Raw genomic sequence first — 18445 nt, 5'->3', positions numbered from 1 at the left:
GAATTAAGAAATTCACTAATCAACTTGCACACTGCTTCCCATAGCCAAATAGCCTGGTGCAACTTCTTTTCAGCCCACACGTGCACTGATGGTGGATGTGAGCTCAGCTCTCAGTACTGTGGCTTGCTCTCGGTTGCATGGTGGATGGCCATTTCAGCATCTACCTCAAACGTTATGTTTCAATCAGCAACAGACCAAGGAGGCTTTTGCATGCAGCAGTTAAAGGTCTGCAGAAACTGTCAGATGCTCTTTGAAATATTCAGTTTCATATGGAGCAGGTTGCCAGATTCAGTTTCCTTTACTGTGAAAAGTAGTTAATGTTTCTTGTGCTGTGCTTTTTGCTTTTTTTTTTTTTTTTTCTTGGTAACAAAGTCCCTTTGATAGCCAGGATAAATGTTGGCAAATTGGATTATAAGAATTTCATGTCTCAGACCAAGTTGAGCAATGTTTAAATATATGAAACACTGCCAGTTCAGCATGTGCAGTTGCATTATTGGAAATTGAACATTTGATGCATTTTCCTCTTTTTCCTTTCTTCTTTTCTCTTTAAACCTGCAGATTTCTTTAAAGGTAAAACAGTTTTCAACCACTGGCTACCAGGTATATGCTACAGTAACATCACATTTCAGTTGGTATCAGAAGCAACCTTCAACAAAAGCACGCTGGTAGAATACAGTGGGGTGCAGCATGAGCCCAAACAGCACAGAACAGGTGAAGAAAATTATTACGTGCCATTTGCTCTGAGTTTGTCTGGCTGCTTTCCTTTCTGCTGTGGGTAGGGATTTGATCCTACAGAGAGGAAGGTGTGTGTGGGAGCAGTCCTGGGAGCTGCTCCTGGCCAGGAGCATGGGAGGAGGATGCTGCAGCTAGTACATAGGTTTATGTGTACAATACAGTGCGAAGTGAAATTTGCACAAGTGTTTCTATTATAAAGCTTGCCTCTTAGAAAATAAATTCTACTTCACATGAGATAGCCTATGCCTTGTGCTAGGAATTAATTTTTAAGCCACAGGAATAGCCTCACTGAGCAGACTATTGATCTATCTATATTGGTCTGTCTCCTTGCGCAGTGAATCATAGCTAAATTGTTGGAGAAGGCCTTCCTCATTGTGCAGTCTTTTATCACGGAGAAGAAGAATGTCATAGTTGCCCCACTTGGCAGCCAGTTAATGCCCTGAAGCATGAACTTTTAATTTCCAAGACAGCAATGTTACAAGGGCTGAAAATTGCATTTGTTCAGGGTCCAGAACTAATTTAGCTTGGTCCTGCAATGGTGCCCAAAACTTTCCTGTTAATCTGTTGGACCACAGACATTTTCCAGGGTCCAAAGTGAAATGAACCAGTGACAGAATCAAAAGGCCAAATCTTCACATGAATACACTGACATTGGTCCATTGCCTTGGACAGAGCAAAGCCAACTGAGGCCAAATGAGTTCTGGTTTTAGGAACCTAAGTATAGTTATTGAACCATAAGAATGCAACCATCAGGATCACGTTTTTCTTTCATGCTACCTTCCCATCACTTACTCTTTGCATGAACTACAACATTATAGTGTCTGGTTTTGTACCAGTGGCCATGGCTGGGACAGGGGATATGAACAAATTAGTGTGTTGTAAGGTGCTAGTTTTAAAGGTGCCTGTCAAAATTGTTTGCAGAGGCTACTTGCTCTTAGTGTGTATAAGGGCAGACAGACAATCAGTTAAAGTAAGGAAGACAAAATGCTGTGTGGTCACCTCTTGGCGTGAGTTGAAGTAATTTTCTGGCATGCCAGAATCTTGTCTTCTGGAGCCCCAAATCTTAAGACCAAGCTTTCACAAATATTAAAATTTAAACTGATGTTTAGTGCTTGTGAAAAGGTGGCTGCTAAAAGCACCTGAAAAGCCCTACAGCAATGTGAAGGTCATCCTTTTTAAATATGAGCTATGCCGTATATTAATTTAGCATAAGTTTTTCAATTTTTTTTTCCATGATCAATATCTTTCTGGAAGTCCACAAGAAAATAGAGAAAGGTCAGCTGTTACAGATTCACACGCGAGTAGCCTTGCTGCTGTAATAACACTGAAATCTGATTTACTGTGACTTCACATCTGGTTTTCTTCTTGTTATTCTTGAATCGTGATTCTTCTGTGAATTTACACTCATCTTGATCCCACTAGAATCACTTTTGCTGTATGTAAGAGAAGGTAGAATCTTAAGAAGAACAACTTATTTCAAAATATCCCTAAATGCATTGTTTTTCTGCCTTTTATTTTTCTGGGGAAATAACACATTGTAAAGGTGCACAGAACCTTTAAAAGAACCTATTAAAAGACTAACCCTTGTTTCTCTTTTAGTTCCTTACCCACCTCGAAACATTTCTGTTCAGATTGTGCCAATCAACAGAAACAACTGGGAAGAGAACAGTGGGAATTTTGCAGAAGAATCATTCATGGCACCACAAGAAATCATAAGGAAAGAAAAGCTTAGCCATTTTTCTGACAACCCACCTGAAATTCCCACACCAAACACATCTGCAGCCTGGCTGGACTACCGCTATAACAGCACTGAGTATGAAACCACATCGCAGCCATACTGGTGGTCTAATGAAGCTGAGTCATCAGATGGTGAAGAGGAGTTTGTCAATGCAGTTTCCCATGGTTACAAGGCAAATGATGTCAACACATCTGGAAAACTCATGCCAGAGCCCCCTTCCTTCCTTCCTGTACAAATGGTGCTGACCTGGTTACCACCAAAGCCACCCACTGCATTTGATGGTTTCCATATCAATATTGAAAGAGAAGGTAAAACAGAATCTTATACCCTTTACATACCTCTTTTCTGTAATTCCATTGGTGGGCTGTCTCCTCAGGGCACTTTGTTAGATCTGCAGAATTTCTTGAGAAGTTTCTTGCATTGAATAGCATCTAGTTCTGCCTGGGCATCAGAAAACTAAGGGAGGATGGGTAAATCATAAATTCTCTGTTGTCAAACAAGATTTATACAGTTGTACATATTGCCACAAAGTTTACACTGCAGCTATCATAAATCCTTTCCTGTATCAGAGACAGGAGAAATGAGCTGGCAGAAATTTGAGACAAAGAAGGTACATTATATGATGTACTACTTTTGTCTGCCACTGAGAAAGGTTCTCAGGGGGACCTTGACTGGAAGAGGCATGCAGAAAAGATAGTCTAGATTCAGACTAACAGTTGTTTCAGAGGAGAGCTACCAAATATATTCCTTAGGCCACAAGGAGGCTGTGGTGGAGAATGGTGAGACTCTTCAGGTAATGGAGCTACAAGAAAATATCCGTGTTGCTCAAAGATTTTCTGTTTTATGCAAATGTATTTTATTTCCTGAGAAGCAGTTTTCATAAGCCTTGCCACACTGAGGGGAATACTTTTTTGCAGAGTAAGAATGCGGTAGATAGAAAGTTGGAAGCTCCTTTTCTTCCATGCTATGCTGGTTTTCGCTTGAACAGTCATGGCAACCTTATTTTATCATCCCTTCTATGGAATGAAAATTTGGCCTGAGTTTATTGTTCCTTTACACCTATACTGCAACCTTGGTCATTAATTACACTTGTGCTGATGGCAAGAAATAAAACTGCCCATATAAATTCATTCCTTTTGTTTACCTTTTAATCCCACAACAGAAACAGTATTAGCATTTCTGATATAAATAATTTTCTCAGTGGCTGGAACCTTTCAAATTTCAATTAATTCACACTTCTTTTTTTCTCTCTGATTTAGAGAACTCCACAGAATTTTTGACAGTAAGTGAGGATATTCACAAATTTGTTGCTGAACTGAAAGAACCAGGAAAATATAAGTTGTCTGTAACGACATTTAGCTCCTCTGGCTCTTGTGAAGTTCGGGGAAGTCAATCAGAAAAAAAACTTAGCTTTTACATCAGTAAGTATCTCAACAAATCGGTCATTTTTTGCAAGATCAGTATAACTTTAATGTAGAAAGTTCGACCACTATGGCAGCTATGGCATCTGCTGCAGGATTAGAAGAGTCTGGTCTTCTGGAATTTCCTGTGTCAGAGAAGGAATTAGAGTGCAAATATGTTAAATGTTATATCCTACCTGGACGGGCCCTCATCGTGCTTAGTAGAGCTAAGAACTGAAAGCAGGTGACATATTTGAGAGAGGCATTGCCTAATGTTCAGAACTGGCTCACTGAAACAGGTTCTCCACTTGCATCTTTCAAAGAGAGGATTTAATTCCAATAATTAAATTAGTGGCTGTAGAGATTCTTGAAAATACTTAACTTCATTACTCCTGGAGGCTCTATGTGCCAGGTTAGGGACGAAGGGCATCTCAGGCTGAGAGTGTGGGAATTGCACAATTAAACAGTGAATTCTGAAATTACATGGTCTCTGAGAGAACACAGGACGAATTACACTAGATGAAATATAATATTTCAACCTGCTAAATTCAGAGGAGAAAAAGTAATTTATTATTTCCCTGTAGAATCCTAGGGTTTCTTAACTGAAGATTTGGTAAAAGACAAAGCAATAAGACTGTGTAAAGTAACACCATAACTGACAATTAGATCAGCAAGTGAGATAGGTGTTTGTGAATTCACATTATTATCCTTCTAATGGCTTTGGTTATCTTTGTACCTTTTTCTACAAAAGGAAATAGATATAGCCTACAAAATGCCCATACAATGAGAATAGGGGAATACTTGCAGCAGCACACAATATTACATGTGGGAGGATAGTGTCTCCCCCAAGTCATGAATGTTGCAACAAGCCACGGTAGCTAAGACTGCTACATGAAAAGGAAATTTACTCATTAAGTACATTACTAACAAAAAATGTGTCTTTAGTAGCTCATAACATTTACAAATACTAACTATTTAGGCTTAAATTCATCATAATGTTTGACTGCATGTGACTGAATTCCACTATCACTCCTATGTTTTTAATAACTTTATGGTTTAAAGAAAAAAATACTTGGAAAATAAAGAGGAAAGAAGAAAAAGCACATGAGAGAAATGGTCTCTGCTTTTGTAGTTTCACTGTCTTCTGCTTTTCTTTAGGAATAGTTGTTAGACAGCATCATTATATGGAAAGCATATAAGTATATATCAGTATAGAAGTACAACAAATAAATTGTGCAGTATTGCTTTTTGTACCCAATATTTTTCCATTTTACAAGGTGTGACTTATTTCCTTTAAACAATATGTAATAGTGTCCTCCATGAAGTCTGCTGAGGACAGAAACCTGAGAGAAATGAGAAATTGTTAATCCAGAGTATAAGTGTATAGATTTCTAGATTAAGGATGAAATTGAATTTCATTGGGTATAAATTATTAAGATATTACAGGAATGAAATTAATATTTTCATTTTACATGTAACACATGAGAATGTTTGGGGTTTTGGCTTTTATCTATCAGTTCTGCAAGCTTTTAGAACCAAATGAGGATTCTTGGCAGTTTTCTTATTTATTCTGTCAAACACAAGATCCTTAGTATTTTAGACAGATTTTATATGTTTTTCTGGTAGTATGTCAAATCTGAGATGTCTACAAATACTCTTTAGAAGTAGAATCACAGAATCATTTTGTTTGGAAGAGACCCTCAAGATCATTGAGTCTAACCATAAACTAACTCTGGCACTAAACCATGTTCTTAAGAACCTCATCTATACTCCTTTTAAACACCTCCAGGGATGGTGACTCCACCACTTCCCTGGGCAGCCTGTTCCAGTGCTTCACAACCTTTTCTGTGAAGAATTTTTTCCTAATATCCAATATAAACCTCCCCTCGTGCAGCTTGAGGCCATTTCCTCACATCCTCTCACTTACTACCTGGGAGAAGAGACCAACACCCTCCATGTTACGACCTCCTTTCAGGGAGTTGAGACAGCAATGAGGTCTCCCCTCAGCCTCCTTTTCTCCAGGCTAAACAGCCCCAGTTCCCTCAGCCGCTTCTCATCAGACTTGTGCTCCAGACCCCTCACCAGCTTCGTTGCCCTTCTCTGAACTCTCTCCAGCATATCAAGGTCTTTCTTGTAGTGAGGGGCCCAAAACTGAACACTGGATTCAAGGTGGTGCCTCAGCAGTGCTAAGTACAGTGGCAAAATCACTTCTTTAGTCCTGCTGACCACACTATTCCTGATACAAGCCAGGATGCTGTTGGCCTTTTGGCCACCTGGGCACACTGCTGGCTCATATTCAGATGGCTGTCAATCAACACCCCCAGATCCTTTCCCACCAGGCATCTTTCTAACCACTCTTCCCCAAGCCTGTAGCGTTGCATGGGGTTGTTGTGACCCAAGTGCAGGATTCGGTACTTGGCCTTACTAAACCTCATACAATTGGCCTCAGCCCAATGATCCAGCTAGTCTGGATCCCTCTGTGGAACCTTCCTACCCTCCAGCAGATCAACACTCCTACCCAACTTGTTGTTCTCTGCAAAGTTACTGAGGGTGCACTCAATCTCCTCATCCAGGTCATTGATAAAGAAATTAAACAGAATTGGCCCCAACACTGAGCCCTGGGGAACACCACTTGTGACTGGCCACCAACTGGATTTGGCTCTGTTCACCACAACTCTTTGGGCCCAACTCTCCAGCCAGTTCTTTACCCAGCAAAGAATACACCCATTCAAGCCATGAGCTGTCAGTTTCTCCAGGAGAATGCCGTGGGAAACGGTGTCAAAGGCTTTACTGAAGTCCAGGTACACAACATGCACAGCCTTTCCCTCATCCACTAAGTGGGTCACCTTGTCATAGGAGGAGATGAAGTTGGTCAAACAGGATCTACATTTCATAAACCCATGCTGTGACTGGGCCTGATCACTTGGTGTCCTGTGTGTGCCATGTGATAGTACTCAGGATGATCTGCTCCATGATGTTCCCTGGCACTAAGGTCAGACTGACAAGCCTGTAATTCCCCAAATCCTCCTTCCAGCACTTCTTGTAGATGAGTGTCACATTTACCAACTTCCAGTCAACTGGGACCTCCCTGTTAGCCAGGACTGCTGATAAATGATGGAAAATGGCTTGGTGTTCACCTCCACCAGCTCCTTCAAAACCCTTGGGTGGATCCCATCTGTCCCCATAGACTTGTGTGTATCAAAGTGATGTAGCAGGTCACTAACCATTTCTCCTTGGAATATTGGGGCTTCATTTTGCTCAGTTCATTTAATGGTGATGCTGAAACGATTTCTGAATAGTAAGAGCTACACATGTACCTGCTGGCTCCAGGGACTAATCTAGTGATCAAATTCCTCTTTTTACCTGAGTAGGTGTGGGTCTGCTGTCATTAGTAAATTCTACTCACAGCTTCAGCCTTATCCTTGTAGCACTTAGTCAGAGAATCATCCTGTCAAATTACTGGCTTGTATTACACAACATTTCTGTTGCACCCAGACAGCAGTATGGATTGTCAAATCTTACAAGTTCATCTTACACCAGATTCTTGCTCTGGCATTGGTTTTATTTTCTAAATAAACATAAAGTACCACTAGAATGTCATGGAGGAAGGAATTTTAAGGAGAGAGCTGTCACAAGCGTCACTTAAAAGTGACAAGAAATGCTTATGATTTCAAGAAATCTGAAATTTTGACCAAGTCTAGTCATTTTATCTCCATTTAAACCTGTGTTCTCTACCATGTGCTTCAAGAAGTCTGATGAACAATGAGATTCTTCACTGTGGTAACCTCTGTGCACTCGATTTTCATGCTTCAAGGCTGTAGTACACTTGGAGGGTGTGTTAGTATGTGCAGAAGTGAAAAAATTTGTGCACTTATCCTTTAATATTGTTCAATGATCTGTACATTATTGGATATCACTACTTTTAAACATTCTCTACAAGCACATCTGGTATTTTTGGGAGGTTTCTGGTAAGCAATAGAGAACACTACAATCTGAATTTTCAAATAGTGACGTTTCTGTCATCATCTGCTCTGCTCTGGCCTCACAGTCACAGGCTCTGGTTGTTGTGGGTGATTTTAACTTCCCTGATGTTTGCTGGAAGGACCATTCAGCCAGCCAGCCACAGTCCAGGAGGTTCCTCCAGTGCATTGGTGATAACTTCCTCATGCAGATGGTGGAGGAGCCGACTAGGAGAGGTGCACTGCTGGATCTCATCCTCACTAACAAGGAGGGTCTGCTCAAAGCAGTAAAGGTTGAGGGCTGCCTGGGCTGCAGTGACCACGAGATGGTGGAGTTCAGCATCTTGTGTGGCAGGAACAGAATAGCAAGTAGAATTGCAACCCTGGACTTCAGCAGGGCTAACTTTGGCCTTTTCAAGCAATTGCTGAGGGAAATCCCATGGGCAAGACTACTTGAAGGAAAAGGGGCCCAATATAGCTGGATTGCATTCAGAGATTGCTTCTTCCACGCTCAGGATCAGAGCATCCCCACATGTAGGAAGTCAAGGAAGGGAGCCAGGAGGCCTGCGTGGTTGAATAGGGATCTGTTGGGTATGCTCAAGCAGAAGAGGAAAGATTATAGGTCATGGAAGCATGGGCTGGCCACTTGGGAGGAATATAAGGCTGCTGTTAGAGGATGTAGGAAGGCAGCTAGGATAGCCAAGGCCTCCTTAAAATTACAGCTGGCGAGAGGGGTCAAGGACAGCAAAAAGAACTTTTTCAAATACATGGCAGATAAAACTAATACCAGAGGCAATGTAGGCCCACTGATGAATGGGATGGGTCCCCTGGTGGCAAAAGATACAGAGAAGGCAGAATTACTGAGTGCCTTCTTTGTCTCTGTCTACTCTGCTGGAGGCTGTCCTGGGGAGCCCTGTACCCCTGAGACCCCAGATAAAGCCGGGCCAATAGAGGAGTTTGCTTTAGTCGATGAGGACTGGGTTAGGGAGCAATTAAATAGTCTGGACATCCATAAATCCATGGGTCCAGATGGGATGCATCTGCGGGTGCTGAAGGAGCTGGCTGAAGTCATTGCTGGACCGCTCTCCATCATCTTTGCCAAGTCTCGGGAAATGGGAGAGGTGCCTGAGGATTGGAGGAAAGCAAATGTCACTCCAGTCTTCAAAAAGGGCAGGAGGGAGGACCCAGGTAATTATAGACCGGTCAGCCTCACCTCTGTCCCTGGGAAAGTAATGGAACAGCTTATCCTTGGTGCCATCTCAAGGCATATCAAGGATAAGAGGGTTATTAGTGGCAGTCAGCATGGCTTTACCAAGGGTAAGTCATGCTTGACCAACCTCATAGCCTTTTATGAGAATGTAACAAGGTAGATGGATGATGGCAGAGCGGTGGATGTGGTCTACCTTGACTTCAGTAAAGCCTTTGACACAGTCTCCCACAGCATCCTCACAGCTAAGTTGAGGAGGTATGGTCTAGACGATAGAGTTGGGTTGCAAACTGGCTTAAGGAGAGAAGCCAGAGAGTGGTAGTCAATGGTGCGGAGTCTAGTTGGAGGCCAGTATCTAATGGAGTGCCTCAGGGGTCAGTACTGGGGCCAATATTATTCAATATATTCATTAACGATTTAGACGAGGGAATAGAGTGCACTATCAGCAAGTTTGCTGATGACACTAAGCTGGGAGGAGTGGTTGACACGCCAGAAGGCCGTGCTGCCATCCAGCGGGACCTGGACAGGCTGGAGAGTTGGGCGGGGAATAACCTAATGAAATTTAACAAGGGCAAGTGTAGAGTCCTGCATCTGGGCAGGAACAACCCCAGGTTCCAGTATAGGTTGGGAAATTCCATATTAGAGAGCAGTGTAGGGGAAAGGGACCTGGGGGTCCTGGTGGACAACAGGATGACCATGAGCCAGCACTGTGCCCTTGTGGCCAGGAAGGCCAATGGCATCCTGGGGTGTATTAGAAGGGGGGTGGTTAGTAGATCGAGAGAGGTTCTCCTTCCCCTCTACTCCGCCCTGGTGAGACCCCATCTGGAATATTGTGTCCAGTTCTGGGCCCCTCAGTTCAAGAAGGACAGGGAACTGCTGGAGAGGGTCCAGCGTAGGGCAACGAAGATGATTAAGGGAGTGGAGCACCTCCCTTATGAAGAAAGGCTGAGGGAGCTGGGTCTCTTTAGTTTGGAGAAGAGGAGACTGAGGGGTGACCTTATTAATGCTCAATTATTAATGTTTATAAATATATAAAGGGTGAGTGCCATGAGGATGGAGCCAGGCTCTTCTCGGTGGCAAACAATGATAGGACAAGGGGTAATGGGATCAAGCTGGAACACAAGAGGTTCCACTTAAATTTGAGAAGAAACTTCTTCTCAGTAAGGGTGACAGAGCACTGGAACAGGCTGCCCAGGGAGGTTGTGGAGTCTCCTTCTCTGGAGACATTCAAAACCCACCTGGACATGTTCCTGTGTGACCTCACCTAGGCGTTCCTGTTCCAGCAGGGGTATTGGACTAGGTGATATTCTGAGGTCCCTTCCAATCCCAAACATACTGTGATACAGGTGACACAGCATAAGCCACAGGCTGTTGCCTAGGGGCTGCCATCTTCACTGCCTGTGGGCTGTGGAGGTGGACAGCTGTCAGTCCAGCTTCTTTCACTAATAGTAAATAATCCCATGAATGAAAGGTATTTTGACATATGTGCCTCAAATGCATAGAGTGGCTTGCTCACTTCTGGGACATGTCCAGGCCCCACAGGTGAATGGATAGAAGAGCTCACTGAAAAACCCCAGCACGTGACTGTGACAGTGCTGAGCTCCACTACTGCTCTGACATCTTGGACAGCATCGCAAGAGAGCAACACCAACAACACCATTGTGTCTGTGGTCTCCCTGACCTGCCAGAAACAAAAGGAAAGTCAAAGGCTTGAGAAACACTACTGCACTGAGGTAAGGGGCAGAAGCTGAAGCCTTTTCAAATACAGGAAAAAACTGCTAATCATTGTACTATTTGGGATTGCTGTGCCCAAGGGCATTGTCAGGCTCAGGACTGCAAAGCACAGTGGTAGGTGCTCCCTTCTGCAATCTACAGTAACACAGCTGATGCAGAGTGGAGAGGAGAGCACAGCATTCAGGAATGAATGTGTGCACTAAACCATAGTAGTGTTAACACTTCATTTCTATTGGACTTACTGTGGCCAAACCTTTATTCAAGCTTGTGAGTTATCTTGTACCCTTTGAGACATTTTTGTGGTTGTAGGCAAAATGGTGCTATATCATAATAAGACTTAGATATATGCTGTAATCCATTTGTATTAAGCAAAGTATTGACTTGCATGATTATCATCAAACTAGCTTAAATTCTTTCTTAGATATTCTACATATGAATAGAGAACCCAACTCTAAACTTTCTGGAAGTTTAAAGATGGTCAGAAGTCAGCTTTTATTTTCACCCATAAAAAAAGATGTCAGGACTGGGAAGTAAACAGTAATTCAGACCACCTGTGATTTGGATGGATAACAATTCTTTATGGCTGCTGTATGGGAAGACTACATCAGATCCTGTGGCTATGATGGACCAATGGTATGAAGCTTCAATTAGAAAGAGATTTTTAGCCCTCATCTCAGTTACCTTACCAAGATGCTGATGAGTTTGTTTTCTGAGCAGTGCCACAACTCCTGTCTGGCTCCCTAAATGTGTGGGGTCTGCAAAGGACAGTAGAGCTGTCCGTCCTGCTGCACACTTAGCTCACCCATGGGAATGGAAGGATGCAGTTAACGTTTCCAGCAAATCCTTACCTCCTTCCACTTTTTGATTAGCCCTGCAAGTTAATACAGAGAGTCTGCATCCTTTAAAAATGTCTTTTAAAATGAAACTTTGTCAAAGTGTTTTAAGTTTTATTCCAAGAATGACTATGAACATTTGGAAGTGTCTTTAGATGGGAATTTGAGAATTGTTTTTCAGAATCAGCTTGTAATCTTGAGTTATTTTTCTTTCATTTATTAAAAGTGCAGTCATTACATCAGGAAGCAGAACAATACAATACGTGATTATGAACCACAGATTATATACATTATATTATTAAAGTAAATAATACAAGATTAATCTACAAACTCAAAAAAAAATAGAACCTAAAGCTAATCTGTGAATAAATAACATATCTGTAAAAGTAAATTCATGCTTATTGCAAGTAGGTAGAAATGTCTAAATACAGTTATTTGTCATTAGAAATATTCACACCACCTCTAATCAAATTTTATCAGCTTATTATATCTGAAATTATTGTCTGTTGGTTTGAATTCTCCTTGACAAGCTGAAAAGGGCAAAATTCAGTGCAGAGTTCTATACGTTTCCGCCATTGTGCATGATTTAAAAGTGTTTTAGCTTTCCGAAGCCACTATTAAAGACAAATTCCCTTCCTCACTAAATCTGTGCTGGCATTGCAATAAAACACCAGTGCAAATGTGGCTGCTATAGAGACTTTGGAAAGGTTGCAAATAAAATATTAGGGAATATCAGCCTGCAGTTCTACAAAGGGTGCATGAAGTCCTTTCCTCAAAGCTGCTCTGTGCTTTTGATGTTAGCTGGCTATTCAGGAAATAAGATTTATCATATTGTATCAGACCAGGAATCACTCGGTCAGGCATTCTGCTTCCAGCTCTGACTGAATCCTGATGTGGCACAGCAGAAATGTTAATGGTGATGTTTCAAACTGAAAAGAAAAATCACAATGTCCCTTAGTCAGGTTTTGTGCAGGGGAGGTGAAATAGTAATTCCTCTCTGATTTCACTGTGCAGTCACTTAACACATGGATTCAGAAGAAAACTTTCCCATTACGTTGCCTTCAGATCACATAGCTGCAGATGAATCAGTTGGACGATGAAAAGCCTCAGGCTTTTTTTGAAAATACATGTTCTAAACACTCCAGCCTGAATAACTTCACCTGAATATGAATAGTGCAGCCTGAATATTTCAATAAACTTTGAGAGTAAGATAGAGTGGGTCTGCAGTGTGATAGCTGGCCTTATGCAGCAGGCCAGGTGTGATTTTCTGAGTCAGGTAATTTGTCAAGTCAGTCCTGACCAGTTCCATAGTTTTGCCATTTGCTTAATAAATGGAGGGTTAGCTGCTGATGCCTTTTGTAACTGGAGTAGTTCAAGTACAGCCTCAATATTATTTTCATTAACCAAGAAAATACTTCATATCCAATGTGTTCCCCTCATATTAGGTAAATTCGAGCAGCAGCCTCATTGAAAATCTTGTCCCTGGTGCCCAGTACCAAGTTGTGGTTTACTTACGGAAAGGACCATTGGTTGGACCGCCTTCAGATCCAGTTACATTTTCCATTGGTAACCCCTGCATCTACTGTTTGAAATGTGTTTGTCTTGTTTTCTTTTTAAATATGTGTAGCATATTCATTAAGTCCTTGAGCCCATGGAGAAGTACAAAATTGTCATGTTAGTTATTTCAAATGTAACAAATGCTTATTGAGAATGTTTTTCTTGTATTGTCTAGTCCCTTACTGATGTGGGGAAAATTCTCCTTCAGTGGCAGATATATATTTCATGTTTAAATGTTATTACCAAACCTAACTAGACAGCCTCTATGGCCAGGATTCACAGAGTGCCCCATGGAAAGAACTGTCTTCACCCTTGGATACCTGAATATATGTTGGTCTCTAGTAGTGCTTATGGTCTATGTAATTTAGGGTGGGAGTCACCTCACTCAGATGCAGCCAGCTGTGGTGCATGGACAGATGTGGGCACTTTTTGGAGGTGATTTGTTCCCAGTATCTGATGAAGTGTGTGAAGACCTTTGTTGCACATGTGCTTTATGAAGGATGTAATGAGTCCCAGCCTGAAGGCCTCAGTGCTAAGAGTCAGGAGAGCTAGCTTATCTCCTACAGTACTACATGACCATCACCAACTTCAGTTGTGTATGCTTTGGATCTTGATGTTGTCTGCTTTGAGAACTAGGATAAGACAAACCCTCTGACACTGAAAGTAACATTTTCAAGAATGTGGTTTTATGGCCAACAGGCAGAGCTACTGCCTCCATGCCTCTAATTCAGGATTCCACAAGGCTCCTAAATAAAGAGTCCCTTAGGATAGAATTCAGTATCTTTTAGTTTCAGTAACATTTATTTTCTTAAGGTTAACACTTTAACAAAACATATTAGGATGAGAAACGGCAAAGAGAAAAATATTCAATGTATAGAGTTGCACTTGCAGAGGTATATCTAACCAGAGTGACCTAGCTTCTCCTTTTGACAAATAGTCTGCATTGTGTGAGAACAGGTGGCTGAAAGCTAGAGGTCTTCAGTATGGTTTGTTCTGCTTCCTCTGTGTGGTGTAGGGAAGAAAGTGAAACAAAAAAACCACAAAGTTAACCTGTTAAGAATTGAACACTTAAATGAAAGAAAATATGTTGACTAGTGAATATGGTAAGAGCCTTTTCATTCTAGGCAATATCTCCTTATATATTTTCATAAATTGGATCAGAATAAAATCTGAAAAGCGAGTATGGTATATTTCAGCAAAGGAAAAAATGGTAAAAATATATATGATTTATTAGTATTGTCTCTATCACTGGACATTTTTTACAAATGCTTTTACTTTTGTTTCTTACTGTAGTTACTTCAGAAATCTGCACAATTCTGTTTTCACTGGAGAAAGTAAAATAATATATTCCCAAAGTAAATAAGTTCCTTCATTTTCTCCACTTTTGTGTGGCCCCACAACCAGAAAAGATTCTCACTAAACTCAAAAAGGCAATCAGTTTCTAAACAAAACACCTCATAGGTTTCTTATTACAAAGGGGATGGTTTTTTATGGAGTAAAACAACAGTCATATGTGTTTTAATTTCATAACAGTATATTGAATTTGACACGAAAATAGTAGAATTGCAAACCAGTTATATGAAATTATCAGTAGTGCTTAATCATGAATTAAACTGAAATAAGGTAAAATACACCTTAAAAAGTGTTCAGTTCTCACCATGTGTATCCTAAGCCTCACTTTTACTGGTGAATATTAAGACTTTACAGAAAGCAAAGAAAAAATGTGATAAATTATTTATGAAAGGAAAGGCAATCGTGTTAACATGGGCTGAAGTAATCAGGGTGCTGGTCTTGGCTCTGACCCAGTGTGCAATAGCTGGGGCTCTGCAACTCTTGCAAATGTTAGCAAAGTACTTATTTGAGTAGCCTCAGTTAAGTCATGAAGAATAATTGCTTTCCAGACAAGTGAGGGTTGCGGAAGTTGACCCTTACGGGACATTTTTCAAATCACTTGACTCCACTTTCTCAGTGTCATCATCTATGAGGCAAGAATAGCAATACATGAGAGTACCTTTAGATTCCTTAGGGAAGGATAGACATAAAAACCGATCTTTCTTGTAGTCTTTATCTTCTTGAAGTGTTATGGATTTTGATGCCTTTGTTTTTGACCAACTTGAAGTATCTCCTAAAGAACCTGATTTTCAAACTAGAATGTAACCTTCTGTTTTTAAAATATAAAGCCCTGAACTTCATCTCAAGCTAAGCAGCCAAAACAAAGTAGCCTGTAGTCATTTCTGAAAAAGTAGATATAACAAACTGGAGAACAAATGCTGAAAAAAATTGTCTGCTTGTGATAAGGAAGCTCTTCGAAATTAAAGTCAGGAACAAACCAGAAATAGGTAGAACTTGGTTAAGGAAAGGTTTTATATAAAAATAAAGAGTATCTGATAACACACACTTTATTAACCACAATTTCTGGTTTATAGTGCCCACTGGAATAAAGGATCTGACGCTTTACCCTTTGGGACCTACTGCTGTGGTTTTGAGCTGGAACAGACCTTTCCTTGGGGTGTTCAGGAAGTATGTTGTAGAAATGTTTTACTTCAACCCATCAACGATGACCTCTGAGTGGACCACCTACTATGAAATAGCAGCAACTGTCTCCTTAACTGCCTCCGTGGTAAAGTGACCATTACTGACTATTGCTTTCCCATGGCTGTGTGGCCCTGGAACCTGGTGACATTTTTTTGCACAGCCTTTCACCCATGAATATGTATATATGCCTCTAAGCCTGACACATTTTTCCAGGCAAAGCAGAGAAAATGGCCAGGACGCTAGAGGCGTTTTCTGTTCTAAAGTAAGGGAATGCCAGCTGAAGCATGCTGAGTTTTAAGTAGAGTGCTGAGATAAGAGATGAGCCTCTTTTTTGTTGACAAATGGGCATGTTCAGCAAGTCCGGAGGCACCTTCAGTTTGTGGGTCAGTTCGCCAGTCTAGACTTTGAAAATTTCATCTTCTCCTTGGGAGGAGTAGTCCAAAGCCCTATCAACATAATAAATATTGATAATAGGGACTTGGGGCTTGCAAGCTAGACATGAAGTATGCCATTTGAAAAGCTTAACTGCAGAGATGCTCTTGTGAAAATAACCTTCATGTTTCTGACACTACAAAGACTTATGCTAAGATTTCAGCTAGGTGGAGACTGATCTCTAGAAAAACACACATACACATATACACACACATATCTTTGCAGAAATAAAGTGAAATTTTCTTCTTCCTTTTCATTATTTCCTAGAGAAGGTTAACAGATTTTATTCAGACTTTGCTGTAGCACAAAACACCAAGCAATTTTAGCTGCAATTAGTTTTTGAGAAAGTTATGAGTATGCAAAAAGGATAGCAATAACTTTTGCTGCTTCTGAGAGCCACAGTGATTTACTGTAATCAATTTGCATAATAACATTTGTGGAGTCATTTTGGCTACAGCATCTTAACTGTAATTTGGTACGTGACTGTAAATCTAGCACGTAAATCTCCAGGGAAATAAAAAAAAAATAGCTTACCAAATGAGTAATTAATAGCTTATAATCATGACTCAGCACAATTAGATTAATATCTGAGTGATCCTACTCATCTTAGAAGTAATGCCATCTTTCAGAATTAATGTGATTTATTAGAAAATGAGATTATATTGTCCCTTACTGTTGCAAATGTTTAAGGATGCCAAAAAAAAGGCCACCACAAACAGCAGAGGTTTGTAAAAATAGCAGTTTCTAATTTGTTGAAAGTTTTCATTATTTGTTTGCTTTTATTTTGAATGTTAAAAGTATTATGACGCTTTGCATTTAAACATAAGATTAAATAACTGAAGTGTTTTGTGATGTCATTGGAAGTATTTGAATTTTAACTTAAATATCACATACGATATTATAATATGAAATATGTTGCATTTCCTACCTCATTCATATCTCATTTGTATTTATACATAATTTGTTTCATAAGTCATTCATGTTTCATATTTCATTTATAAGAAGTGATAATACAAAGTGAAATACACTTTGGAAATTGGAAAAAATAAGTCTTTTGAAGTGACAATATCTGAGTCAGAAACATTGTTTCTAATTTATCCTCAAACTCTGTTTAATTGAAACAGAAATGCCTACATTTTCCAGGTTAATATTCTGCCCTCACCAAATCAGAATTTTGCAATGGAAGATCACTCTGCAGGAATCATTCTTGCCACCCTGGAAGTCAATGAGAGGTTCCATGGTGTGCAGGACCTGGGACCATGTGCACATGGATGAGAGCAGAGCCACCACAACTGCGTTTGCTCTCACTACACAGATAAATTGAAATCCTAAAATAGAGAGGTTTCCACTGGAGTAAGGAGTAGGAGCTCAGTAAAATGGTCCCATGTGTAGGCACTAGATTTATAAATATTGTCATGTTTTATAAGTCACGCCTCATGTTAGTGAATTTTGTCCTGAGATGCTGTTTGTCTTTCGTCACTTTACAGAGAATAGCTAACCTGCTGCCTGCTTGGTATTACAATTTCCGGGTCACCATGGTGACTTGGGGAGACCCAGAGATGAGCTGCTGTGACAGTTCCACCATCAGCTTCATAACAGGTAAACAGCCACCTGAAAAGACTGTGGAATTGCTGAGAAGGTCTGACTTAGATGTTGCATTTCACCTTCACATACTGTGAGTTAGGGTATTTAACAGATAAGTGGGATTTTTTGTGTGTTTCATTTTATTTAAGGAAAGCTCTGAGGACTGTTTTAAATGAATATCTATAATTTTCCTACGCAAAGCCCAGTGTTTGATTACTCTGTTCCAGTCCTCTCCGTCAGCTGAATGCATGGCTCTAGCGAGAGCCAGTCATCCTGCTTGTCTTTTGTGACGCTGTATGTTTTACACGGTAAGCAGTTAATAGGTAAATAAGTAATCTGAGTTCTTAGGTTTGGTAATATTGTGAAACATTTTTCCATATCTTTTCAATGTTTACAAGTGCTTTTTCCTCCTTTTCCCCATTCCCAGTAATCCAGAGATCAGACCATGACTGCACCTTAGCTAACACAGAGTAGCGTTATGTACTCCTAGGCAGACCAAGGCTGTATGTTCAGTAGCACATTGTTCTTGTCCTCAAGCTTTCCTTTTCTGCTGTTGGGTTTTGTGGTTTTGTTGTTGTTGGTTTTGTCTGGTTTGGTTCTTTTTATTGTTGTGGTCTGTTTGTTTGTTGTTGTTTTTTTTTTTTCTTTCCCACAGTAAGGAGAGAAGGGTACTCCTCTGATCAAGGCACTGCACCTACACTGGGTAGACTGGCCTTGGGAAACTGTGGTGC

The 18445-nt window shown here is 40.6% G+C and overlaps 1 protein-coding gene across 1 annotated transcript in view; it reads left to right on the top strand.

Annotated features, from left to right (window-relative positions):
• The window catches only part of PTPRO (protein tyrosine phosphatase receptor type O), a gene marked incomplete at its 5' end in the record, with an annotated part of 158747 nt that overhangs the window by 101162 nt on the left and 39140 nt on the right, over window positions 1–18445 (top strand). The window contains 7 exons of the mRNA XM_082061281.1: window positions 559–711; window positions 2335–2781; window positions 3733–3894; window positions 10573–10772; window positions 13052–13172; window positions 15590–15783; window positions 17618–17729. Coding sequence (XP_081917407.1) covers window positions 559–711; window positions 2335–2781; window positions 3733–3894; window positions 10573–10772; window positions 13052–13172; window positions 15590–15783; window positions 17618–17729 — 1389 coding nt within the window. The remainder of the gene's footprint in view (window positions 1–558; window positions 712–2334; window positions 2782–3732; window positions 3895–10572; window positions 10773–13051; window positions 13173–15589; window positions 15784–17617; window positions 17730–18445) is intronic.

The sequence above is a fragment of the Streptopelia decaocto genome (assembly GCF_964273445.1).
Source record: "Streptopelia decaocto genome assembly, chromosome: 1".
Taxonomy (NCBI): Eukaryota; Metazoa; Chordata; class Aves; order Columbiformes; family Columbidae; genus Streptopelia; species Streptopelia decaocto.
The sequence above is the reverse complement of the archived record's forward strand: the minus strand, read 5'-3'. Positions and strand labels throughout refer to the sequence as shown.